This window comes from Aptenodytes patagonicus, chromosome 14, assembly GCF_965638725.1.
Source record: "Aptenodytes patagonicus chromosome 14, bAptPat1.pri.cur, whole genome shotgun sequence".
Taxonomy (NCBI): Eukaryota; Metazoa; Chordata; class Aves; order Sphenisciformes; family Spheniscidae; genus Aptenodytes; species Aptenodytes patagonicus.
Window position 1 is genome coordinate 3,470,800 of NC_134962.1, and position 26,828 is coordinate 3,497,627.

At 45.5% G+C, this 26,828-nt stretch overlaps 2 protein-coding genes across 2 annotated transcripts in view; both read right to left on the minus strand.

Moving 5' to 3' along the window:
• COL9A3 (collagen type IX alpha 3 chain) overlaps positions 1 to 11,517 on the minus strand; it is a 39,624-nt gene extending 28,107 nt beyond the window's left edge. The window contains 7 exon segments of the mRNA XM_076352142.1: positions 3,768 to 3,821; positions 4,614 to 4,685; positions 5,309 to 5,344; positions 9,857 to 9,925; positions 11,193 to 11,359; positions 11,362 to 11,395; positions 11,398 to 11,517. Of these exon segments, the coding sequence (XP_076208257.1) occupies positions 3,768 to 3,821; positions 4,614 to 4,685; positions 5,309 to 5,344; positions 9,857 to 9,925; positions 11,193 to 11,359; positions 11,362 to 11,395; positions 11,398 to 11,517 (552 nt within the window).
• A 1,807-nt stretch (positions 11,518 to 13,324) lies between these two features.
• On the minus strand, positions 13,325 to 25,978 carry OGFR (opioid growth factor receptor). Its single transcript, XM_076351618.1, is given in 9 exon segments — positions 13,325 to 15,546; positions 15,548 to 16,895; positions 18,017 to 18,165; positions 18,503 to 18,569; positions 19,035 to 19,113; positions 19,484 to 19,568; positions 19,886 to 19,948; positions 20,665 to 20,709; positions 25,695 to 25,978. Coding segments are annotated over 9 exon segments (2,088 nt in total). The 5' UTR covers positions 25,920 to 25,978; the 3' UTR covers positions 13,325 to 15,519.
• Between the last annotated feature and the right edge of the window lie 850 nt (positions 25,979 to 26,828).

Consider the following 26,828-nt stretch of genomic DNA (forward strand, 5'->3'; position numbering starts at 1 on the left):
TGCATTGCAACAATGCCAACATTGGCCGGTAGACTGTAAAATTCATTATAGGTAGTAATTCTGAAACAGAAAGTAAATGGAAATATAAAAATGAACAAAAAACCCCAGTGTGGTGGGTTGACCTTGGCCAGCAGCTGTTAAGATATCTCCAAGAGATACTGGGTGTGCATTGCTGACTGATGCTCTCGGGTCCAAGAGCCTCCTCTGAAAACAGCTGTTGCTGCGACGGGGAAAGGAAAAGCAGAGGCAGGCGGCTGATGAGAGCAGAGCAATTTTGTCACTCCTTTTAAAAAGCCAAAAAAAAAAAGGGGGGGGGGGGGAAGAAGTGGTGGAGGTGCAGAAATGCCAGTGTAATTTGGGGTGAATGATAAATAAAATAATAGCTTGCTCAACAGCACTGACGCAGCCCTCGCAGTGGGCTTCTCTAAGCTGTGCTGACGCTTGGGAGCTGCAGAAGAGCCGCGTTGTTCTCAAGGCCCTGCTGCAGACAGCTTTTTGCTTGCATTTGTATTGTTGTCAGCTGATGTTGCTCTCTGGATAAAAGCAGAACTTAAAATAGTAAGGAGGTGACAGACTTAAACACAGAACAAACCATGTTGTTACTTACGGACTGGGTTAAACCAGTGCCAGCAAAACCGTCAGCTCCTTGTGCAGAGGAGAAAGAGCGATCACAGCACGAGGCTTCCTCAGCCTCTCGCCAGCCCAACTACCCAAACCTGTTTTCCAAAAGTTCTCAAAATGCTGCACAGAAACATCTCGAGAATGATGTCCTGAGCTGGAATTAAATGGTATCTACCCCTAGGACCAGGAGAACAAGGGAGATGGGCAGACCTGGAAAATATCCCAACACACTGCTGCTTATTGTGATCCCAGGGACAACTCCAGCCCTTTCCTAATGTTGTGCATACCGAATGAGATTAGAAATATTTTGCCTTGTTAAGCTTAAGGAGAAAGATACAGAGGACCCAAGGCCTCATTAAGAGGAGTCTTGTGAGGAGAGGACTGTAATCCAATAAAAATCAACTCTGCTGCAAATGTCAGCTCATTCACTTCTCTTACTGCAGGTTACCCTGCTTTTCTTCCAGTCACTTTTATCTTTAGGCTGAGTCCTTACAACCACTGATGGTTGTAAGGGACAAGCTGGGATCTCATCCTGTAAAGAAAACATGGAATTCCTGGCACCCACTGCTTTGCACCCTAATCCTGCCCCCACTGGAACCAGCTGCCTAGCCCCTTTCTGCTTTGGCAGACATGCCAAAAGGTTGGCAGAGTACCCAAAGTGCCAAGCGTTGGCACTTTACGCTCCTTAATTTTGATATCTTTGAGGGCGTAAGGTGCAGCATGCAGCAGTGAACATTCCTGGTACGGTAAAAGATCATCGAGTCCCTGAGCAAGCTGATGTCACTCCATTAAGTTCAAAGGAGAGACTCTAATTTACACCTCGATTTTAATAACATCGTCTGACTCAACTCATTCTCCTGGTAACAATGTTCTTTCTCTTTTGATTAAAAAACAATCTCACCATAATTTTTCACTTTAAAGTAATATACTTTATAAATATACAACTACGGAGCATAGGAAAGACTTGATTAATATGACATTCATAAACAAATATGAATAATTATGTTTTCCTCGTTGCTTATAGCGTAAAGCACCAAACTTCAAAACGGCCTTTGAAAACTTTCCAACGAAGGACACCAGTATCTAGCACTGAGGTCAGAACCCAGCTCGTTCCTGGCTAAAAAGAAAGGATTTTTTTAATTGAAAAAGCAATTAGGCTTGATCTAGTCTGTAAGCAGAACCATGAGAAAAGCTAACGGATGCTGACAGCGATGGGAGTATTTAACATAAAACCCATTTTGGTATGCTGCCTTCACAATACTCTGTCCCTGGTCAGACCTGAATCACTGTTGGACTGATGAAGGAAAAGAAATGTTTAGCAATAATGTATTACTAAAACCTGTCTTCCATGAGCCCACTTCCATATGCTCAACACCTTCGCTCTCAGACACCCCAGTTCAGGAAAACATGCTTGTTCAGAAAAGTTATAGCGTTAAGCATGAATTCAATCCCACAACAGTAAGTAGACACCTGCTTATTTCAGTGATTCCTGGGAGACTGAAATATGTTCTTAAAGTTGGGCAGAAGAAAAAGTCGGGATAACAATGCTGTCCTTTTAGAGTGCTAGAAATTTACAGGCTTTTTTTTCTTTTTCCAGGCTTTTATTAGACCAATTAAAACAATTTTCCAGACGGACCACTGACCTTGAAAAGCTCCCGTAAATGACAACAGGTCCCAAGTTTGCCCCATGCTGACAGCTTGAGTTACGAGACATGGGAAAGCACGTCAAATCAGAGCATGTAGTTACGGTAACTGTGCTAAAACAGCATTTGCGTGCTTCTACTAAACAGCTGAAGAGGAAGTTCTTGTGCCCAGAAATTATCTGCGCCGTTACGCTGCAAACTAGGAGCTTGGGTGCTAAAGTGGGCATGGGCAAATACCACCACCGAACGTGAAACGGGCACAAAACTGCTCACAGTTTTCTGTGTGTGGTCCTGAACTCTTCTATTTTAAAAATCAGGGATCAGTTCCCAGGAGGTGCTGGGCTCTTGCCACAGGCTGTCTGAGAGCGGTCAGGATTTTGCAGCCCTGGATCCCTGGGAAAGACGGGCACGAGGAAAAGCAAAGGAGATGGTTTTTAGTGCAGTGCCAATGGACGGAGGCTCGGGGCTGTGGCCAAGATGCTTCGGTCCTGCCACTCAACTTTCCCAGTGGCCAAGCAAACGTTGCCTTGCACATGGGAAAGGAAGCAGAGCGTATCAAAGATACACGGTTCTATCACTCATCCCTTTAACTAAATGAGACGACTCAGAGTTTTGAGCTTTGGGTAACTCCTCAGGGCAACAAATGGATTATGGAGATATATTGAACCTTTTTTAACCTCTGCACGCTGTGATGTGTGTTCAGCCCATTACTGTAGCCCCGAGTTCAGGAGACCAATAAACCAGCTGTGGATACAAGTCTTATCTTCCCTGGGAGACAGGAAAATAGCCATGCTGGATAAAAATCTGTGCTGAATGGCTCATTCATGTTTAGTCCTTAATGTCATAAGGAGACCTAAGTGCCTTTCCAGCCCCATTGTAGATGATCTGAAGGACATCTGTAACATCTCAGGCAGTAATTTCTCTGTCCCTGTGGTGCCCCTTAGCAGAGCTGTAATATGCAGGAAGCAAGGAAAAAACCCTCTTATTTCTTGCTACGCTGGCTAGGGAAGTCTATGCCAAAGCAACTAATAATGTCAACCATATGGACAGCCCCAGAATTAACAAAAGGCAAAAGTTTAAACAGTTAATACACAGTAGCAGTAATTATAAACGTAACAGAGCTGCATACTCAGACTGAAAATAAAGGCCAAAATAGCTTCACTTTGATAGACTTAATTACGAAGTTTATCGACTGCTTCAAGGAACTTTTTAGATACTCGAAATATCACCAGGGCTGTTCTGCACTGGCACTCCCACCACTGTGGTGGGCTATCCAAGCCCATTCAGCGCCATGTGAAAGGAAGATGGATCTCATGCCCTGCCTAATGAAAAGCCATCTGGGGCTTCATTTCAAGGGTCCAAGCATTCTGCAAGGGTTTACGGATAAATAAGCCATCGTAATCAACACTCGAATGTCACCAGTTTACAAAGGAGTGAGAAACCATCAATACAATCAGTGACAATGTTCATTTAAAGGGACTTAGGATCTAATGTGGTACTCACACGGTCTCCTGGAGGCCCATTTGGGCCAGGTGGGCCATCGGTTCCTGTTAAACCCTGTAAAAAAAAAAAAAAAGAAAGATAAGTGTGAAAACAGAGAAATACAGTAACAAGAGCTATAGGAAGTCCCTGTCACCAACACAAATCATCTGGGTGCCAAGGTCTCAGGAAAGCCTAACCATTTTATTTCTCTCTGTAATTAATCACAAAGGAAAGGAACAGAAGCAAATTATCAGTGCTGTTCCCTGTGCACTGTAAGTGGATGAACACCACCACGTAGCCTTGTTACTGGTGTTTACTGCGTTGCAGCTTAGCTGTGGAAGCTTACTGAATGCTTCCTCTCGCCTGATGCAGAAGAAAATGTGCTGGCTAAAACCTTACCCACAGTCAGCTACCACGGCAGTAAGTCGGTAAGCTGGGAAAACTTGGCTGTGTGCAGTCACCTGTCCAGAGCTGTAGGGCAAATCCCAGGCCAGTGACCAGCAAGTCTCAGCTAATAAGCACGACTGGATTTCTGAATTGAGGCTCGATGGGTTTGCTCCAGAAACATCAACTGATGCCTGTGTTTCTGCAGACTTGCCCAGTGCACCTCTGAAGAACTGCAATGCTTCATTGTAAGAGTGCTGTCCTATCAGTTATGCATCTCAAAATTGTTCTCATACTCCTTAATTCAACCAAGAGATGCTTTCAACTCTTAAAATTTCTCCTGGTATGCAAGACATATGTAGATCCAGGACCCACTTTGCTTCTCCAGTAGACACAGAGAAAGTTGATGAGACGCTTTGGGGAAAACACCCATGCCTATGTGAAATACTTAAAAGATCTAAGAGAAGATGACAAAATACTCACATCCACTCCGGGAAGGCCAGGCAATCCAGCTTCACCAGCTGCTCCAGGCTTCCCTGGTGCACCTTTTGGCCCCTAAATCAGATAAACAGGCAATTATTTTTAACATAATAACAAGAGAAACATGGTGTGTGTTGATACGGGCTACAAGATGGAAGTTCATTTGTTGATGTGTTAATCTTACACCATGCAACATGGAAGAACTCCTGCAGAGAGGGACGAAACTTGCCATGAATCCATATCCAAATCCTAAATTCATTTCAGTGCTTTGGCTCAGTTCCACATACAGTTACTCATAAGCTGTTCCTAGTAGAGGGGTAGAAAGGGGTAGAAAGGGATGGGGTAAATGGCCCAAAGCAAAGAGCTGTGCCACCTGGTACAATTCTGAGCACCCCTCGGCAGACTGAGGAGCTGAAGCAGACTCAGACCAATGCCAAAAATAACCACGCATATGTGGCTTGCTGCCAGTTTTGTTATACCGGCGATGGGTGAGCTTTATTTCATGCATATCCTCCGCTAGCAACGAAGCAGAAGAATGCGTTTGTCCCCAGGACCAGTGCTGAGCATCTCCGCTCCTGTGTACCCTTTATGGAAATTCTGCTGTAGATCAAGAGGAAAATGAGCCAGTGAGTCTTAGCTCTTGCATTGTGTCCCTCTCAAAAGGATGAGCAAGTCAATGTCAACCAGAAAATACTTACTGGTGGGCCTGGCAAACCAGGAGGGCCCGGCTCTCCCTAAATGAAAGAGAAAAGACATTGGTGTTAGTGCTGTACCTCTTTCCGTTGACTTTTTGCAACAACGGCGCTCCCAACTGTCATAGCGCTCAAGTCTCCCTTCATGCCCGCTCCAAGATTTACCATGCTCAGTCTTATGAAGCTGATGCTCTAGATCCTGCTGACCACGAAAGCAGGATGAGCTTGGATAGCCTTTTCCACATCTACGATAGCAGATTTGGTGAAACCCACATCCTCAGCCTCCCAGAGAGAACCAGCGCTTCTGAACGGTGCCCAGCACCTCCACCTTTTTCTAGGTCTACTTAGAAATTATTTGCGCTTGGGCTTGTCTGCAAGTGGGGCAGAGAGGAAGCTGGATGGCTATTGAGGCTTTCAAACATCTTCCTGATGAAGCAGAGGGATACAATGACAAGCTCCAGGTATCCAGGACACAGTGTGCAACTGTGGTACTACCGGGAGTTGGGGACTATCAGAAAGTGAAGAATGAACAAACTGCCTACAATGATTTTCTTCATATGACTGAACTTTGACAGGAAAAGGAAATGCACAAAGCCCCCAACTGATTTCCACCTAATCCAATTGCACAATCCAGATTAAACCCAATTTTTATAAAATATTTCAAAAGTGCTCATTTTTTCCTATCCTAATGGAAAGCAACTTTGAAGAACAGCATTAAAGGTGTTTGGGAGACAATATTTAAGAAGTCTTTGAATCAATCCTTCTGGCTCAGCCAGCTGTAACATCATTCAGGAGCTTGTGTGGACCCCAGACAACAAGATATTTGTGTTTTATTGTTAGCCACCGAAAGAGGCAATCATTTGTGAATAGCAGGAGCTTGACTGGAGCTTCGTTTCCCATCTCATCCCGCAGAAAATCACTTTGTGTCCCAGTTCCAGATGTCTGGGTGGTACCCTCCCCTCCTGGCTTTAGGATAAGTGCACTAAATATTGCGAGAGGCTCAGGTATTGTGGGCAAGCAGAGGGGAAGGGGTATGTTGATACCCTGGAAGAAGAAAATCTATATGGAAAAAGGGTGGTTATTAACAGAGCAAGGCTAGAAATAACACCATTCCCACAGCGGGCCTGATAATTAGGAGTTAGAAGGCAGTAAGCAAAGTTGTGGAATTTATAGCATGTTTCTATATTTACTGTGTCGGCAACTGCGAAGTCTGTGGGCAAATCTCTCAAGACTGGCTGCCTTGACTCGCTCAGGCGAGGATTTATGTACTGCATTGGTGACCGATCAACGCACAGACCAGAGAGTCATTGAACAGAGGGATCTTTATGCTCTGTCTTGCTGAAGCAACTCCTTTGGTGTCCTTTGCCCACAGATCTTCCATAAATAGTTATCGTTATCATAGGTGGGGAAGGTCCCCTGCCAAGGAAATGAAAGGAGCAGTTCTTTTGCAATGAATGGTTTGAAAAGGCAGCTAGAAATGGCAGTAGAGGTGGTTTACTCCCTCCTCCATCACTTGAGATTGCCAGCCCCTTGCATTTTTTTCTTGCCTGTGTGATGGCAATCCATACAGCAAGGTCACAGCATCAGTAAAGGCTGTTTGGGACCATCTTAAACCTTGATCCTGCCATCGTGGACCCCTGCGGGACTCTGCAGGAGCACCAGAACTTCAGTCAGCTGAATCAAAAGCCTAATCAGTGCATATACCCCTAATGCCAGATCGCTGGGAATTAGTCAAAGGCCGTCAGCAAAAGGAAATGCTCTCCTGGTGCTACATGAGAGGGAAGGAAGTTTGCTCTTTCTTAGCAAGTCAAGCCAGAAGACAAAAAGTGGAAGGAAAAAAAAAAAAGCAGCTTGATTTTTTGAAAAGTGACAATTGCTTATTAGCAATTTGGGGAATTACATCCCCAGAAATCATTCACAGGAACTTGTCGCTAATTCTTTCGATCATAACATGCTGTTTCTATTCTTGGGAGGGAGAGATTTTGATTGTTACTGAGTATGAAATGTGAAGTATGTTAAAGGCTATAATTATAAAATATTTCAGAGGGACTTAATGTTGCAGCTCCCACTGAAAAGCAGGAACGAAAGCAGGAGATTCTAGAAATTGTGCTTATGGGGTTCATCCAAGGTTTGTTCGGAGATATCCTGAATAATTCAGCTGTATGTTATGCATCGCTCACTGCTCACGGCCGACAGTAAGGGACTGCTGAACACCTCGGCAGCGCTCATCCAGCTCAAAGACCATTCAGCGGCTCTTCCCACACAGCATTGATCCAAAGCCATCTGTGAAGACGACCCAGCTGGAGCGGCTTACAGAGTTCAGGAAACTCACATAGATACGGTCCAGGAAAGTTCCGATTGTGCTTTAAAGAAAGTATAATCACTAAAGAAAAGAAATAAAATAATGGTTTCGTTCTTTGCGGTGGTAGAATTGACACTACCACTTGGGCCCCACGCAATCCTCTCCATGCAGCACTATGAAAATGCAGAGCAGTGCTGGATTTTACATGCCATAATTTTTTGGAGGGTACTGCCAGAAAAGTGGTAGCTCTTGAACTGGGAGGCTTCATGACTGTGCTCAACACTAGCCACAGCTCTGCATCTCTTCTCGTATGCAACTCAACAGGACTAAATGTTGAATTTAGTCTAAATGTCCTGTTGAAGAGCAGAAACCATCCCGGAGCCTGTCCCTGAACAGCTGGACAACCTCACATGAACAGGACACCTGACAACCTATATCCATAGGAGGGACGTAGATCAAGTCTGTTCAAATGAGAGACTATTCCTGCGTCGCCAAAACTCCAGACTCAAGCTGGGACTGCAAGACTTAGCACCTTAAATACTTTACTCAGCCGTTTGATTTATTAGGACTAAGTTCTTCGTATTAATTAGACATTGTTATTTGGTCCTGTCCCACAGGGAGCCTTCCGAAGCTTTTAGCAGAGGATAAAAGGGCGCAGCTTCACGTGACCAGCATCTCCCCAGGCTCCTGTTTCCAAGAGCGATCAGAAGTGATGCTGGTGCTGTTCCAGAATTAAGGTGTAAAATATCCTGCAGAAAGCAAGAACTGAACGACACAATTACAGGGATTTGTTTCTTTCTGATTGCCTATATGCAGAAGTTGGTTATGACTTGAAGTCTGAAGGGCTTCATCCCTCCCAAATTCTTCTTTTTCACTCTGTACAGAACCGCAGCCACCCTTTCCTGGCCGCACGGATGTCCTGCTGCAGTGACTCCACAGGCTCACTGCTGCAAACGTGAACGTGCGTCCTTTGCCCTCTTCCAGGGTGGAGAGAAACTGTCAATGTACCAGCTCTGAACTTTTCATGCTACAAAACCAGGGAGATTTTCAGTAAAACGGTCTCCGTTAGTCGAAAGGACACTTTAGAGGGACTAGCTGCAAATCAATGAGGTTCTCTCTTCAGACCAGCCTTGCTCACAGAGCCACTAGGAAAGCTCACCACCGCAGACAAAAAAGCTCCTTGTTCACCATATACCAGGGAACACATATATCTTTTTTTACCTTCTTATCCAAAAGAAAATGACCTGCATGGAATGAATAGATTTTTTCAAGGTTGCTTAAAGGCCGAATTCCAATAAACTTACTTCAGACTAGCTTTAAAAAACCCTGCCCTATTCCATAAGCAGCTTAGAGAGACAAGCGCTACTCAAACTGAATAGCGAAGCGGGAATCTGGCCTTTCACGTGTGATGTGGTCCAGTTGAAGGTCCATCTGTTGCTCTTTTTATCCACTGCCAACTAAAGGACACAATTCAGCCCTTATCCAACAGATGCATAGAAGCAAAATTTTTCATTTCTATGGAACCATCAATTAAAAGTAATAGGACAAGTTTTTTTCCTCCAGTAGGTCCTGTGGTACGTAGTCTTCTACCTCTACAGGAGGTGTACGTATAAAGAACTGCCTGCTGAAATAAAGGGTGCCCATTTCATTTGCCTTTTGTGCCACTAAATGCAACTCATGTCTGGAAACACACAAGCCAGATTCTGACCTCTCGCATACGAATGTAAGTTAGGGATAGCCATATTAACAACGTTGAAATAAAACAAATTAAGTAAAAGCAGTGTCCAGTGCTGCATACTTGAGTTTCTTGGGGCCTCTCTAGAAACGTGGATGCTCTGAAGTGTCACATAAACCTCTCTGAGCTACAGAACATGCAATGACTCCGACGCACATTGTACCCATGCACTCAACCATATTACGTTCCCCCTCCTCCCTAGACACCGAAAGAGAAATATTCTGCTTTGCAAGCAGGGTCACGAATCCCTAGCTCTGTCCTGAACTCTCTCTTGAGACAGGGGATTGATCCTGCAAAGAACCTGAGGCCACTCAGCACCTCCACTCGCTGTTCTGACTCTTGCAGAAGGAGGTCTCTTGTGAGTAGGCTGGTTCTCCAGGTCCATCCGTCTCTGAAGGATGGCCCAAGGGCTAGGGCTCTGGAGAACAAGAGCAGCTTCTCTGCTCAGTTGGCTCTGCCTCTGCTCCACCCCTCGCCCTCCCTCGGCCGAGCCTGCCCTCTGCCGTACGTCACTCACATCTATGCCGTCCTTGCCAGATGGTCCAGGGGGTCCTTGTGGTCCAGGAGGGCCTTGTGGTCCTACTCTCTGAAAGGATTGGGAGAAAGAGAAGAGTTTATTTTTGCGTCAGAAGAAACATATGGGCTAAATCAGAAAGCAATGGCCAAGCCCTACAGCTTAACCCTAAATCTGCACCAACCCTCCATCCCTCAGGGCCCCCCCACCATCCTGGGTGGACTCAGAGGAGCTCAGGACCGGTGCAAGGCTCTTTGGAAAACCCTTTTGACTGAGCGCACCCTCAGGGCTCCCAGCTCTTTTAACTGGTGGCTTACGCTGGGAATCAGAGCTGGCCGCTGGGCAGCAAAGGGGTTTAGTTGTATAGGAAATGGTTCTCACTGCCTGCAGGCACGTTTCATTTTGGGCAGAGGAGGAAACGCAAAGCCCATGGAAAATAGGTGCCAAGGGCTTGGCATTAAAAACTAATTTATAGTCCCAGTCTGATGGGGTGATGGAAGAGCCAGGCGGACACCGTTGAAGACAGAAGGAGAAAGAGAAAGTCTCCTCTCGGAGCAGGATGCCGTTTGAAAATCTGGGATTTGGGAGGAGGTCTGAGGTGGGGGGAAGGAAAGAAAGGTCCAATAAATGACTTCTGTATGGAGGGGCCTCCAGAGAGCAACTTGCTGTAGCTTCAGCAAACAAAGGTTTCATTGTAGAAGCAGCTCTGCTCACAGCAGATGAGGGTAGCTCTGAATTCCCAAGCCAGACTGCAGAAATTCCTCACTAACACAATGAAAAACCTCACTGAGGAGTTACTTCCCCAGGCAATAATATTAACACCACACAGGGGAGTTTAATATAGCTTCACGTCTGAAGTGAACAAGGGTTAAATATGCTATTTTATAAGTGTAAAATTTGAAAATTGATTGAGGGAAGGAATAAGAAATTCCGATTCAGATGAAGACCCGGATCAGATCATCAGTCTCGCTGGCAACCTATTACTTCATTGTAAAAGAAAACTGTTTCTCTTACATCAACAGGTCTCCCCTTTCCCAAGGCTTTCCCTCTCCTAGCTGCAGTCCTGAATGGGAAGACAATACTTCTATGGAAAGTATAAAGCAGCGGTTTCTACACGTGGGGATACGACCTAAAAGCCTACCTACGCAGGTACAAAACCAGACGTGCTTGCTAGGCACTCTCTGTATAACAGCACAAGCAACACACATTTAACGAACTTTAGACTCTAATAACCTGCCTACTGCCACATTTCATCCTGCAGGTATAACATACACAGACCACTATCTTTTTCCCTTACGGAGTTTTTTCTTGAGCGTAAGACATAAATGAGGCTTTTTACCTGAGCTGATGTTGTGGCTAATAGCTGACATAGGAAGAGAAGCCCAAGAGCGGAGGATCCAGCCATGGTGCCCAGGCTCTGCCTCTCTTCGCTCCTCCTGGGCAGCTAAACCGTTTCTCCTCCAGGGTCCAGCAGATCCCTCCTCCTCCTGGGTCTCAGCTTACAGACTCCTCGCCTCCAGATAAACCTGCGGCTCCAGCTGGAGGGGCAGAGCTCGGGAGCACAGGCGAGAGGGGCTGAGCTGGGAGGAGAGAGGAGGTTTTCGGAAGGAGGTGGGAGAAGGAGGGGGAGCAGCAGTCGGTCAGGAAGAGAAGCTCTCATTCATGCCCCGCTGGGCAGCCCCAGCCTTGAGCAAACAGGGAGGGAGCCTAAGGAAGGGCCGGACTTGCAGACACGCCGCAGGAGCAAAATTCGGCTGCTCCGGCTGGAGATACAAAGATGTTCCTTAGATCTCACCCGGGCCATTTCTCAAAGTCCATCACCACCTCAGTGCTGGACAGATAAAAAGCAACACAGAGTGAGAGTTATTCAGTGCCTGAGGCTACCTATCTTCACTAGGTAAATCAATATACCTGTAGCGAGTGCAAGATGCACTACAGAGAAATGCACTTACTGCTTTGTGAGACGGTTTATTAGCTCTGGAGGTGTGTTCACATCTGTGTTTTTTTTTTTTCTCCAAGGAGATCTAAAGAATGCCAACTGATTTCTTGAGAAAGTGATGAATCCTGACCAGAGAACAGATGATCACAGACAGATACAAGGAGGAAGAAAAAAGGAGAAATGTTCTCACAGCCACAAAAAAAAAAATAAGGAAGAATTGCCTTTGAAATATTTGCAAGGAAGGAACAGGATGACAGTTCCCAGCTAGGTGATCCCAATGGCAATATATTCATGAAGATGCATCTTCTGCAAATAGCTTCATGCTTCCCTTTATCGATTAAAGACAATTTCATCCAAAGCAGGGCTTGGAAGTGGAGAGGAACAGTGGCAAGATTCATCAGGACTGAAACGACACAGCTCATTTGGTTAGCAAGAGGAGAGCAGAAGTGGAAAAGCAAAGCTTAAAAAAAATGAAATACCAGGTTTCAGTTTGGCATCCTTACGCCAGGAGGTTTATATGAGCACAGTGCGTGCCTGTCCCGCTCCCCAGCAGCCAATATTCCACCAACCTTGACAGAGGGATAAAGGACTCAAAGATTTATAAGTTCCTACAAGATTTTGTGGAACAGGCACCTGGGGACAGAAAGGGAGCGCGTGTCTGTATGTCTTTGGATGGCTTCAAAGTAAATTGAATGCTTTATTAGACACCACAAACCCCAGAGAGGGAGAGCAGCGCAGTCGCACGAACTGCTTCGCACAGAGCTTGTACTTCCTCCTTCGCACTGAGGCCAGCTGATGGCGAGGGAGAAGGCAAAGCAGATCCAAATTCCTCGGCCACACGTTGCTCATAGCAAGCCAAGGATGGGAGGGCTGCTCCAAGGGGAGCCTGCTTATGACCAGCAAGGGAAGAGCCCTGGGAGTATTCACCTTCAAGCCCACCACACAGAACAAGAGGAGGACCGGTCCTCCTCTCCTCCCATGTCCCCAGGCAGAGGGAGCACAGCTGAAGGGACGCAGCGACTTACAGAGGTCATTACCACAGACACCCCTGTGCTCGTGTCTTGGAGGAAAAGGCCCACTCGACTAAAGCCCCCATATGCAGGCTGGGCAGCTGCCCTCCTGCCTGCTAGCCCCAGGAGCTGCTCAAAAGCAAAGTCCTTGTTTGCTCTACAGGGCATCACAACACACACCTGGCTCTGTGCTGCCATCCTCCCAAGACAGGGCACACTGAAACATTTCAAAGCACACCATTAAACAAGAAGCGTGTGTGGGGGGGTGTCTTTTCCCCCCCAAACTTTCACTGGCCACGTTTTACAGCGGTGGAGGAGGACTGAGCATCATCTCCACATGGAACAAGCAGCAGGTTTATCTCAGGGTGAGCCCACCAGACCTCTGCGTGGGGACGCCGGACAGCCCCATGCACCCACTCGTTGGGGGTGCCCAAGCAACAGCAGCTGGCTACGGGGGGGGGGGGCAGACACATGGTCACGTCCTGCCCTCAAAGATGAAAAAAACGTAAGTGGAAACTGGTATGCATTAAAGTCATGCTTTAATAGGCGACATTAATTTAACAGACACTGTGATACAGCTCTGAGTGCTGGAAAACATCCTGTGAACTCACTGCAAACACCTATAGCCAAAACTCTAAACCTGATGACAGGGAACGGTTTGGTTTGAGCACTCCAGTCTAGGGCTCACAGTGAAATCCCATTAAACACAAAAACAAACCACACATCACCATAACAATATATGATCTATGCCCCAACTGAGCTCATTAAATAAGAAAATTACTATAAATCTGTACAAAAGCCATGATGAACAATGTCTTACGAATCTTTTATGAAAGAATTTTCACTCAACATGGTCAAGTATTTATATCTGTAGTTAAGTGTATTCTTATTGGCTATTTAACTCTGTTTGTTCATAAGAAAGAAAAAAAAAAAGAAGTATTTTAAAAACATTAGAGCCTTTTTCCAGCACATGTGTGACCATGAACATTAGATGTTAAGCTTGCAGACTTTTATTCCCACACGCGTGTATGTGGCATGCTGGATCAGGACCTCCGATCTGGGAAGGCAAGTCACTGATCAAATTCCTTGAAAGATGAAGCTTCTTAAGAACTGTAGCAGAGAGAGGAAAAACATTAACATTGCACAGGCTACTGCATCTGCTCTCTGGCAAGGCAGGCAAGCCTCTAGTCATTTCCCACACAAAACAAACAGCACCTAAAAACCCCAAAACTAAAACAAACAATCTGAGCAAACAGCAAGTCCAGACCTTCTGGCTGTTGGAAACCGTTTCCTCCGCTTCATGAAACAGGTCCTCTGTTGTAAATCTCTAGGAGCGAAAGTGCTAAATTGTTTAATGCTCCTTCAGACTTGCTTGAATACTGTGTAACTCAGGCAAAAATAGCTAACAGGGAGGTCAGCAACATTAAGGCAGGCAAAGAGCTGGCAAGGTCTGAAAGTAAATTCTCGAGGGCTGTAAATAAATGAACCAGACAAGCGTACCCCCTCCAATTAAAGTTTCAATTAACTGCCCTACAAAGCCCAGCGGTTTCCAGACATGTTGCACTCCAACATGCCCTCGCTGTCTGACATGCTGATCGTTAATGGTAAAACAATCCTGCCCTAACTAGGAAGTGGGTTAAATTTGACACATCTAACTTCATGCAATGGGCCTGCAGAAAAGACAGCCCCACGGGCAACTGCAAATTAACGGCAGAGTCTGAAAAGATGCAATGACAAACATTTGTTCTATTTTGGCAATTGAGGAAGGAAGGCCTTTGAACCAGTAGCGGACATAAGTATCTGTGGAAGACTATCGAGGGTCTGGGAGTGGTGGAAAAACCTGGGGAAGAAGAGCTCTAGACAGCTTTACGCAAAGTCTGATCATTTTTCTCTTAGAAACCAGTAGACAATTCATATTCTCAATTCTAACAAGCACTCCAAAGCAACTTCTGTGGGGCATAAATGGAGCAAATTAATCAGCACTTTGCACCCTAGAGAACAGTATCCGTACACAAAGGTTAATATTGGTCAGAGATACGTTTTGACTATGCATTTTATCCCAGCCTCAAGTCAAACCTACTTTCTTTATAGGAGGAGAGGGAACTACACCCTTACATGATTTGAAACGCATATACTCATCTCTTCCAGGCAAATGCCACAAAAATAATGATTTATGCCCTAGAAACCAGACACACAGCATCTTTGTCAGGAATAAATCTCCTGGGAAGGTACAGCCTTTCAAAACAACAAATAGAAGTTACATGGTAATAGAAAGGCCTGGCAAATTGGGTCATGCTGTCTTACATTAAAAATCATGTATTTAATAAATACTTGACTAGTTCAAACAAGGAAACAGGTTAGTTTTCCTCTTCTCTTTAAGAAGGGACATACCAGAACCAAAGCAAAGTGCAAAAACCCCTGTTACTCCAAGATAATCCTGAACATCAGATAAAAAACAGGAACAGGACACAGCCTGTCCATGAAGATGACTAAATTAGAGTTTTCCTCTTTAGGGTAACCAAGGGCTGGATCTCAGTGAAGTTACTACAGATGATTAAAAAAAGTCTGGAAGGGTGAAAGTCAGACAGGGGCTACCCTGGATCAGTCCAAAGGAAGTTTATTCTTCCGTGTACTTCTGCTATCCAAATCACTAAAGCTGGCTCCTAGCAGTTAGGGCAGCGTCATCTCCGCGTGCTCGAATGCTTGCCGTGCTGGTCTCACTCTGCTGCTACGTGCTCTTCATCAAGGTTCTGCTGCACGCTCAGAGCTTTCAGGTTCTTGCGTTGCAACCTCAGCACTGTCTTCTTCAGGACAAGTGGATGCCATGCTCTGCTCAAGGCTCTCTGGAACTTGTTTCTTGCCTGTGACTTCTGCTTGCCCTTCTTCACTTGCATTTTCTGCCTTTTTATGCTGTTCTACCCCATCTACCTCACTTTTGCCTCCCAGGAGTGTGCTGGTGCAGTGGTGCTGATCGCTCCTTGCTGTCACTTGATCTCCACTCAACTCCAAGCCATCACTTATTGGAGAAGTCCAGCCAGTCTTGGGGAGCGTGGAACCAACTGGGGGTCTCACAGCCCCACCATTTGCATCACCACCACCCTTCTCGCTTGTCGTTTCCAAAGTTGCACTTTTCTCACTGACATTTTCTTTTTCAGCCTCAGTGTTTGCAACAGATGGATTTAACTTGGCACTAGAGGCAGAGAGCCCCATGTTCAGGTTTATGGCCAGGTTGCATGTTTTGCTTCTTGATGTTCTTTTATCAACTTTCCTCCGTTTTACAGCTGCATCAGTGGTCTCTGGCACTGTTGAGTCTTTGGTGCTTGCATTGTTTTCTTTCAGTGTTTCCTGGTCCTCTTCTGCTTCTAAGAGCGGAGCTGAGGAGGGGATTTCTGCATCAATTGCACATTCTCCCAGATTACGGGAAATATTTTCAATATCAGTAGGGCTTTTCAACGGTCCACTCTTTTTAGCGTCTGCCATGTTTGCATCCAGTTTTCTCTTCTTGCTCTCCTTTGTGCAATCATTCTCTGCCGCACCCTGCACTTCTTCAGTCTCACTGTTTAAATCCTTCTCCTCCTGCTGGGTAAATGAAGCGTCTTTCTCCTCTTCACCATCCCCTCCCTTCGAAATGCATTCACTTAACTTCTCTTTTACATCTTCATCACTCACTTTAGGCTGCAAGTCTGCAGCATCTCCAGCTTTCTGTTCTATCTCTAGAGACTGGTTCTCATCCTCTTCCACAGAATCATCACACTTTTTACCAGGAGTTTCTTGTTCATCTTCAGTCTTTTGGTGCAGCTGTGACTTGGTAGAGCACGGTCTGTACCTCAAGAGCTTGTCGCGTGGTCCCCATACAAAGCTGCCTCGAGGTCTGAAGTGTTGCCAAGCATAGTGGACTAGTTCTCTTCTCTCCTCTTTGCTCCTGATGGTGAACAGGAAGTAATCCAAGGCACTTCTCTTGACATTTGGTAACGTCTCCTTAACAAGAGTTTCTGTTAGGAAAAACTTTACCAAGTGCACTTGATAGTGTTCGTATCCCATCTCCCCCAGGCACTTCAGGATGCGCGTAATCCGCAAATTGTTGTGGCTAAACCTGAAAAAACACAGATAAGCAAAGTTGTTAAGTGCGTCTTACAAGCTTGGAGTTACAACGAACCCCCACAGTACCTGCAAAATGTTTTGCGCATTATTGACTGTGGTCTATTAAAGACTATGTGACAATGCAGGCGGGCTTACTTTTCAAGAACCTACCGCTGCCATCTGCCTTTAGCAGCACCTTCCTAGCCCTTCTTGGACCACTTGGATTAATCAGTCATCTCAACTGCTTGGAAAGGTTCTGGCTTTCTGCATCACCCACCGGTAGATAACAGCCACCATATTGGGTCAGACACACAGGTCCATGCAGGCCAGTATCCTGTCCCTGAGAGCGACCCTGCAGGGTAAGCCTGTAGAAAAGTATAATAATACAGGCATGTAAGGGTGCTGCCAGAAATTCATGACTTAGGGACTTAAGCTAGACACAGCTTTTTTTTTAATTTTTTTTTTTTTTAATTATACTTGACGATTTTCAAGTTGATTTTTCTTTTGGGAGTATGCCCAGTCCTTTCGGAGCCCTTGTTAATATCATTAGCGGTACTAGAATACGAAGGGTCATTACTATCTCTATGATAAGACCTGCAATAACACAAAAACATTACCACCAATTTGCAGCGCACTTTTCAACCGAGGATTCAAAGCACTTCGCACACGGTAAGGCAGCTTTATAAACAATCAGGGGAGCACACGGAAACACTCCTGTGTTGTAGTTTAACAGAATACTACAAAGGCAATTTGTCTACCTGCGAAAACGTTTCAGTGATTCCTGCTTCAGACGTGGTTTTAAACACAAGCTCTGCTAGAGCAATATTAACATCTCCAAGTCTGTATTTCGTACTTCAGGAGACCGACACGAATGCCTGCTGTTAACAGCTGCACCGGATACAAAAGGAAACCAATCTCAGCTGGTTTACTTGTTATACTTGTCACTTTAATAAGTGACAGAGCGTGATGACCTACGGTCAGAGGCTGAGCCAAGTTAAAAATACTTCAGCTAGCTAACTTTTTTATCAACAAAAGCCTCCATTCCTCAAGGGCTGAGGATTTTCTTGACTTTTTTTCCTTCTCAAAGAAGTGCCTGGCTGTAGTAAATGACCAGCAGTATAAACAGAGACTCACCGGTTCAAGTTTTGAAATCGTTCAGCCCAATTCTCTGCTCTCTTAAGTTCTCCAGTTTTCTCATTGATCAGACTGATTCCATAAAATCTCAGCATGAGCTGATAAGCACGTGTAAACCTTTGCATAACTTCCTCGGACCTCTTAAAGGCCTGAAAACAAGACAGACCAATGAATACAAGGTGCAACTCCCTAATTACCTGCACCAGTTTAACTGGCACCTGAATTATAAACAAGGCTTGATTATATCACTAAGCATTTCATTTGCTGGTGTAGCTACTGGCAGACACAAGACAGACAAATGCTTAACAATGCTTGAGTAAGCTCCGTTCATACTAGGGCCCCAAGCAAGCATGTAAAAAAAAACCAAACCAAACAAACTAGACTTCACATATAAGGCATTTAGGGGAAATCCTAACATCCTTCAGATCTCAAAAAAACCCCCCAAACAAAAACAAACCTCCCCAAAAAGACAAAAGCTTTCAATACCTGGATTTCTTGACACGTGAGTGGCTTGGCACGCCAGTTCATCCCATGTTCACGTAAAGGGAATAGCCTGAAGGGAAAGAAATTTTCAGCCCAGATGAGCAAAGATGACATCCAACCCAGGGTACCCATTTTGTTAAAACTAAAAAAGATTCCAAAAATTGTGATATCGCAGGCATCTCTTGAAAACCTCACATCCTTATGGACATAGAAGTAGTTTACTATATGACAAATAAATCCCTCCCATAAAAGCATTGTCTACACCAATGATAACAACATACGTTGCTTATCTGGATCTCTCTCATTGCCCTAACACTTCGTTCTGCAGTATGCCGTAAGACCAAGCATGACTGAGATCTATTGCCACAGCTGCACTTCTTTCCAGAAGAATGTAACTCAATAAAATAAAGTGGACACAGGTTTCACTCAGGAGTAATTCTGGGCCTTTTGGGAAGCTGAATTCAGGAACACAGACACAACTGACTCTTAAGAGGCACAACTAAAGAGAGGCACTATATTCATGCAGGCAGTTTACCACTGTATGTAAGAATGGTTTTCTTCCAGAACTTCATAGTTGTCCCACCAAGATTCAAGCAGAGTTTCAATACACAAACCTGAAAAGAAAAGTCAGGCAAGAAGAAATGACACCAAATAAAAATTAAAGTTAGCCAGTCACCCAGGCTGGCTCATCACCCAGCGCCAGGTGTTCGCATACAGGCATTAGCTTCTCTAACCAGTCAACCATTCTGGTAAGCCAGAACAAAATTTTAGTTTTCTACCACCAAACAGAAAATTAAGGAACATACAACAGGAACAAGGACATTTTAAAATGGAAATTCTTGGTGTGGTGTGGGGTTTTTTTTTGTTTTGGTGGTGGGTTTTGTTTGGCTTAGTAATCATCCCACAATGGATCAAGCTACTCTTTCACCAATTCAACCAGCTGCAGCAGAGTTGCATCAAACAGTCACCACACAAGGTACTCACCCTGGGGCAAAAAACAAATCTCATTTTTATAAAAGCTCAAGTTCCACATCTCTTCTTCCTCCTCATTTTCTGATTCTATCAAATCCTGGAGATGACAACAAGAAATCAACAACCAGCAATCTTTTAAAAAGCAGTATTCACTTCAACACTTCTCTTGCTTTCCCTCACGTTTCCTAAACATTTCAAGCTAAATCTTTGAAATGTGTTTTGGTAAGTAACAGCTTGTTTCTGATGCACCCACTTACGCATCATCCCTTCCCCCTCACAAATAAATCCTTTAAAGGTTCTGAGCCTGTCAACGTAAAGACAAAAGGGTGCCCTCAAAATTTATAAAGTGTTCCTAAATTTAGCACACGATGAGCAAGAGCCACAAGAGTATGTGCATCATCATTTAGTCCATACCGGGTAATGATGTCTGTATCTCTGCAAGTCTTTTGCTGCATTCCAGTTGCGCCTGCCTGAGAACTAGATAAGAGAGACAGGTCAGAGATCCAGAATAAAGTTGTCTTCTGGGAGGAAAAGAAGAAAAAAAAAAAAAAAATCCACTGACTGAATGTTCCCCTGCCGATCGCTCTCCTGTGCCCTGCACCCCCAGCACCCCCAAAACCAGCCAGTTTGTTACTGCAGTCGTTTCTCTGCATTCCTGAAGACAACTTTAGACTAAGGGAAGTTCACACCATCTCCTTCAACCAAAACGTTTCTTTTTCTAGTCTTATTAATCAAGGTCTTCATGTTTTATGCTCACCTTTTATCCCAGTTGGGTTTTCCTACAGAAATGGTCAGAACTAGCTGGAAATCCCCAATAGTAACATGTCATTTTCTTCTTAACTCAAAGGTTTTAAAACAAGACAAACTAAGCCCTCTCTGTCTGTCTCTCTGAGTCACTATATACCCTAGTCAAGACAGAGATCAGACTTCAAAATTGTAGAATTCAAGATGCGGAAATATCCCTTAAATTCAGGATTCTCATTCCCTGTAGACATTATTGAAATAATGTTTTCTTCATCTTTGCTTTATGCTCAAGAGCAGCCTTGCTGACTTAGCATCATGCTGATCTAGACAGTGGACAATAATAGAGCCACATGGTCACATTAGATACTTATTTTATTGGACTTCTGTTCCAATCATCATCTTCATTATTGCTCATCTCTCCAAGTAACCAAACTTTACATCAAGCCTACCTGAAAACCCCTCCGAGACAGCGGTGACCAATTTGATCTTGGCTCCTACAAATAAAAGGCATTTAGTTGGAATCATTTCAGAAACCAAACTTCACTAATAAAATAAAAAAATATATACGAGATGAGAATACCCACAGCAGTGACTCACATGATCTTTATTAGTTGCCCAGTGACAGGTTTACCTAGTTACAGCTGAATTCACTTGATTTTATTCGTAATTCAAATTGCTATAGAGAAAAACCTGAGGTGCCACGTCCACCTGACAATTAGGTATCAGGTTCTCCTCGCTACACAGATGTGCTAGATTAATTCCAAATGTAGCATTTAGACAGAAATCACAAACAGCAGCTTCATTTCTTCCTCTGAACTTCATGGAAATGCATTTTAACTGAATTACATATATTTTTTTTTTTACAGTGGATTACTTCAATGATAAGAGATTTTGTTACACTTCACAAGCAACACAGACAGGATTACAGGTCCGATCACTCTCCTCTAGTGACCAACTACAGAAATGACCCCTGAAAGTATAGTCCTTAATCTTGCTGAGTGCTGAACCATCTTGTCCCAAACCACGAAAGCACTTAAAAAAGTGTTCTGTCAAGGCAGAACCACCAAAATGAACAAAACTGCTCATGAACAAGAGGACCCACCCAACGTGATGCACGGTGCAGTTAGAGCCTTCAACGCCAGCTCACAGCAAGAGCAGGGTCTTTGTGAAAGAGGGATAAGATGTGCAGACTCTTGCAAAATAAGCATTTTAAGAAACTTAGAAGAAAGAAGCAGCAAATCCTCTCCCAAGTTATTTTTTAACTTCATTTGATACTTCCTAACTTCATTTGCCCAGAGAAAAATAAAAAACAAAACCACTGTCTAGTGAACACGGATCACTGGTTCATTAATTATTAAGGCAGGAACTGGATTAGATTTTTTTAACACCTCATTGTAATTAAGTTATCCATTCAGCAGCCCTGTTGATTGTTAATAGTTAAAATTTATGAAGCATGCACAGCATTTGGGAGATCAAAGCTTTATCCACAGTGGGAGGTCAACAATGCAGAAGTTTTTAAAATTACATTTTAAATATCTATTTACACACCATGATTCCCCCATACTTTGGTGACAGGAATTAAATAAAGCTCAAGTTGCTTTTTAAATGTAGTAACTTGTGATGACCTAAAATAATGCCTGTCTAGATTGCAACACATTTCTATTTTATACATGACAACATAGACCAAAATAGGTGGCAGAACTTCCCACAGCCGCACGGCCCATACGGGATTAGAAAATCCAAGCGCTGGTGTCCAGCCCCAGAATCTACCCAGACTGCAGAAATGCACGCAACTACAAAAAGCTTTGCTGCACAGCTAACATTTGGAAAAAAAAAAATAAGTGGCTGCGAACACAAGACTAAGAGGTACGTTCAGCCAGAATAGATCAGTATTATCCAGTTCAAGATGTAAGCAGAGACTGGGGTTTAGCACTTTGAAATTCATCCATGCTTTTGACTATAACTTTTGAACTCCAAGGAAGAAATTCTGATACACGTGGAATTAATGAAAATTTTCTTCCCAGTTACAGAAGAATCAATTTCCAGATATTCTTTACAGTTAAGGCTCTAAAATAACATCCTTTAACGCAGCCAGGTGGGACAGGCTAACAGTAGACTGGCTCCAATTTTGAAGAAGAACTGGTTTGCTGAAGAGTAAGCGTAGATAGAGAGACAGATGCAACGCAATGGTGCAAGGTGCTGCGGGGCTTGTCTAGGGAGAAGGTAGATCCAGGAGAGAGGCATTCTGGGGAGCAGCGTTAAAGAGAGCAAGACGGGGAAGCAAAGAGAGCAACACTCAGCCCTCCCTCCAAGCAGGTGTTTTTCCTGGGTCTCTATAAACTTCTATTTAAGCCACACAGAAACATAACCTTCCCTTTCTTTCCAGGTTAGAAAGACAAACTAGAGCGCAAGACTGAAACTCGCACACATAAATCAACCCCCCTTATTTCTCACGACACTGATAGGCAATCTTAAGTGGGTCTCTCCCTCCAAACCTGCAACGCATCAGTCAGAACATGCATCGCGGTGCAAAGAGCGTGAGGAAAGCAGAGAACAAAGCCAGGAGAGGGTAACACGAACAATATTTGGCTGAAAACCAGAAACCAGCTGCAACCCAAAGGGATGAAAGACCAAGCGGATTGTGAACAAGACACAGGAATGAGAAAGACGACAGAATCCCAGAAGAGTGATCGAAACCTTTTGTTGATGAAGAGTTAGGAGAAGGCAGAACTACAGGGCTTGTTATTAAAACACGGCTCCGAGCAGCGGAACATGAACCCCCACGCATTACAGCAGAGGTAACCTTTTTAAAATGAGCACAAACCCCCAAATTTTCAATGCTCGCTCTTAGAAGCTAAAAGCGCCAAAATGCAAAAGAGCTGAAAAGACACCCCTGCAGGAATTTCAAACCGCAAATATGGGGTATTTGCAGAGACACAAGTGAAATGCAAAGATAAAAGTAGAATTTTAAGTTGGTTTTGAAAGTGCGTAGTGAAAATAATAATAAAAACCTCTAACCTCAGTATTGAATAAAAACTTCAGACATAAAGTAAACCATCTAGGCTGAGGGGAGAAGAATGAGTATTAGTGTAATATAAACAGAACTGAACTAGTTTTGCAAACCGATTCGTGCCTTTGGCAGGTTGTAAAGGCATAAACGGATAGCAGAAGATTTACTGTTTCTTTTTGTACATTCTCACTGCCCTTAAAAATTTTTCAGGCACTGTCAGAGGTGACTACACATTCATCACTGACGGAAGAACTCCTCTTCAAAGATGCAGAACAATATTCCAGGGGCCGGTAAGGCAAAGTTCAAGAAGTCCACTCACTGGAGTGAAAAAATGGTCCTTGCTTTTACAGCTGTCACAATCCAGTTGCTCTAAGAAAAAAAAAAAAAATATCTGAAGAACAAACACATTCAAAAAGAATCATCTGAACGTTCTGGAGGCATTAAAACTCGTGAACAAAACCAGAACTCCAGCCGCGTACAAAAGAAAATTGACAGCGTGCCCTCAAACAATGCAGAACACTTCAAAGGAAATCCCTGCCTCCTCCTTTAAGTATTACAGCTATTCTGCCTAAAATGCCCGTGACCTTTCACAGACCTACCTGCACAGCTGAGGCCTAACTACATTCCCCGCAGTGAACTCCGTGAAGGTGCAGACGCGCACGGGCGTAGTGAACTCCGTGAAGGTGCAGACGCGCACGGGCGTAGTGAACTCCGTGAAGACGCAGACGCGCACGGGCGTAGTGAACTCCGTGAAGGTGCAGACGCGCACGGGCGTAGTGAACTCCGTGAAGACGCAGACGTGCACGGGCGTAGTGAACTCCGTGAAGACGCAGACGTGCACGGGCGTAGTGAACTCCGTGAAGACGCAGACGCGCACGGGCGTAGTGAACTCCGTGAAGGTGCAGACGCGCACGGGCGTAGTGAACTCCGTGAAGGTGCAGACGCGCACGGGCGTGCCCATCCGCTGTGTTTCAGCCTTGGTTTTGTTTGCGAAGTGCAGAGCGTGTATTTTTGTAGGAAGTCGTGAGTGTTTGGAATACTATGTTGCACAGAATTTCTTTTACTTTTTTTTTAAAAGGGTTATTTTAATATCTTAATGCTTATTGAAAGATTTGAAGTTTAATAGTAAACTCCTTTAAAAGTGTATTAATTAGAAAGCTTTATCTGCCTATGTATATTCTAAGAATATGGATGAGTCGGTGAAATGAAACTCAAGTGAAGGATTAGTTTCCCTTTCCCCGAAAGGGGAGGAGTTAAGCTGAAGGACCGTACCGCGTTTTGACTGACCCAGGAAAGACTGAAAAACAGGGACGCAGTTTTGCATTTGCCAAAACCGTGCTGTAGAAGAAATTACTGACGCTCAACGTCAAACTCAAAAACATTGATGCTAAAGATAGGAACCTCTGATAAGACTAACAAGTTCCTTTAATTTCAAATCAACGTTATTTTAAGGCACTGGAGACAAGCGTTCACGTTTTGCAGCACTACCTCATTCATTGTAACTGCACACATACCTGCAGTTTTTAAAACATCAGCGGATCTTTTCTGTTTTCAGAGTTGCTTTATAATACGCTCCCTAGGAAAAACAAACGTGTCTAGAAGAAATAAAAAGTTACAGCTCATTTTTGAAAGTGAGCAGGTGTTTTGTGATGGCTTTTTATTGGCGGCACGAAAGAGTACAAAAGGCCACCGCACAAAGACGAGGATACCGACAAAAAAAAACTTAAAAGCCAGGAGCTGCTGAAGAACATCAATGTCATAACGTCAGATCCAGCGGCCACCAGAACGTGGCGAACAGGCGGGTGCCGAACAGAAGACAGACCTCGTATTTATGGGATGAAGTAGCCGGATCGCAGGGAATGGTGGGGGACAAAAATATTAAAACCCAGCTCACGGCAGCGTAATAAAACCTAAGGGGTCACAAAGTCACAGCACACCTCTGCCTGCGCCACCCCCCAGCCGATTCCCGAACGGGCCCTCAGGTCACCTCTCCTCTCTGAAGACCGGCTTCTAGGCGAGGACGAAATTACACGCTGGCGACCGCCGCCAGGACGAAAAACCCCTTTGACCCTCTGTAAGTACGTCGAGCTGCTCCAGTTCCCGACAGCAAATGAGGATACCAGGGGGAAGGCGCCCAAGTACAAAGGCAGCGCGCGGAGCGGGTGGCCTGGGAAGATCCACGCGTGCCCGTCAGTGGCACGCGCCGAAGTACCCGAGACGATCCCGAAGGCTACGGCAACTCTCACCGCACCGACCTCGCTCCTAAATGCCCAACCGGCTGCCTTTGCAAACGCAGAACGACTGCGGCGAGCGCCCCTCGGCGCGGAGCGGGAGCCGGGGGCGGTTGTGGAGCCCGAGGAGCTCGGGGCAGGCAGGGGAAGGGGCTTCCTCAGCCCGAACCGCCTCGGAGGGTCTGCTCTGTGCCCCGCTCCCGCCCCGGGGGACCCCCGCGCCCCCCCCGGCACCCACCTGGGCCTGCCGGGAGCCCCGCGCCCAGCTCGGCACCGGCTGCTCCCCCGCATCCTCCGGCTCCTCCCCGGCTGCCGCCTCCGCTCCCTCCGGCTCGCCTTCTTCTTGGTCGCCGCCATCCTCCTCCTCCTCCTCCTCCTCTTCCCAGGTGGAGTCGTACCTCCAGAAGCACGCTTCGTCCTCCGCCTCGTCCTCCTCCGCCCTGAAGCCGAGCCAGGCCGCCATGGGAGCGCGGCGGGGAGGGGACGGCAAAGGGAAAGCGAAAGGGGCGGCGGGGCCGCCCGCCCAGCACAAAGCCCGAGCACGTGGGGGGGGGGGGGGGGGGGGGAGGAAGGGCGGGCACGCCCCGCCCCCTTCCTGCCACGCCGCCCGCCCCCTTCCCGCTCCCCCGTCGCTCCCGCAGCCGGCCGCCCAGGCGATCGCCGCCGGTTCTCCCGGGATCCTTCCCTTCGGCGCGTCCACCCGAGGGGAGAAAGCGGAGGAAACGTAATTCTGCTCTTCCACATCCACCCCGGAAACGGGATACGGCAGCAACGGCCGCTTTCCTCCGTCCTTCGGTTCGGCAAGGCTCGCCCGTCTCGCTCCTTCCCGCGGGAGGAGGCCCGACTCCCCTCCCAGGAAAGCGAAGGCAGGAACGGCCTTCCCAAGCAGGCAGGACTCGGTGAAAGGGAAGGGAGGAGGGAGCTGCAGCACTCGGGTCGTTCAAAGCATTTCCGTTTGCCAAATGCCTAACTCGGCAACCGACACATTCCTAAAAAAATCCGTTACTGCTGGATTGACCGTGAAATCCCAAGGGGACTCTCCCTGCTTCAAGGATGGTGTTGAGAGGCTGCACCGCTACATGTTAATGCTGATGCATTTCTACTTTAAGCTATAAAAAAACCCCCCATTTCATTGGTATAGCAAAAAGATTTTTAATAGAACCCCTTGGATGAACAGGATTTACCCACAAGGCCGCGAGACTTGAAAGTTACAAAATCTGCACTTTATGGCCAAGATCCACGTAGATCATGACAAAGCAAACAGCGCTTCAAGTTCTGTTGTTTCCTTAAGAATTAAGAGGCATTCATCTTTCAGCACTTAGATGACAGATCTGTAAGTGACATACGATTACAACCTCTGCAACTTGGGAGT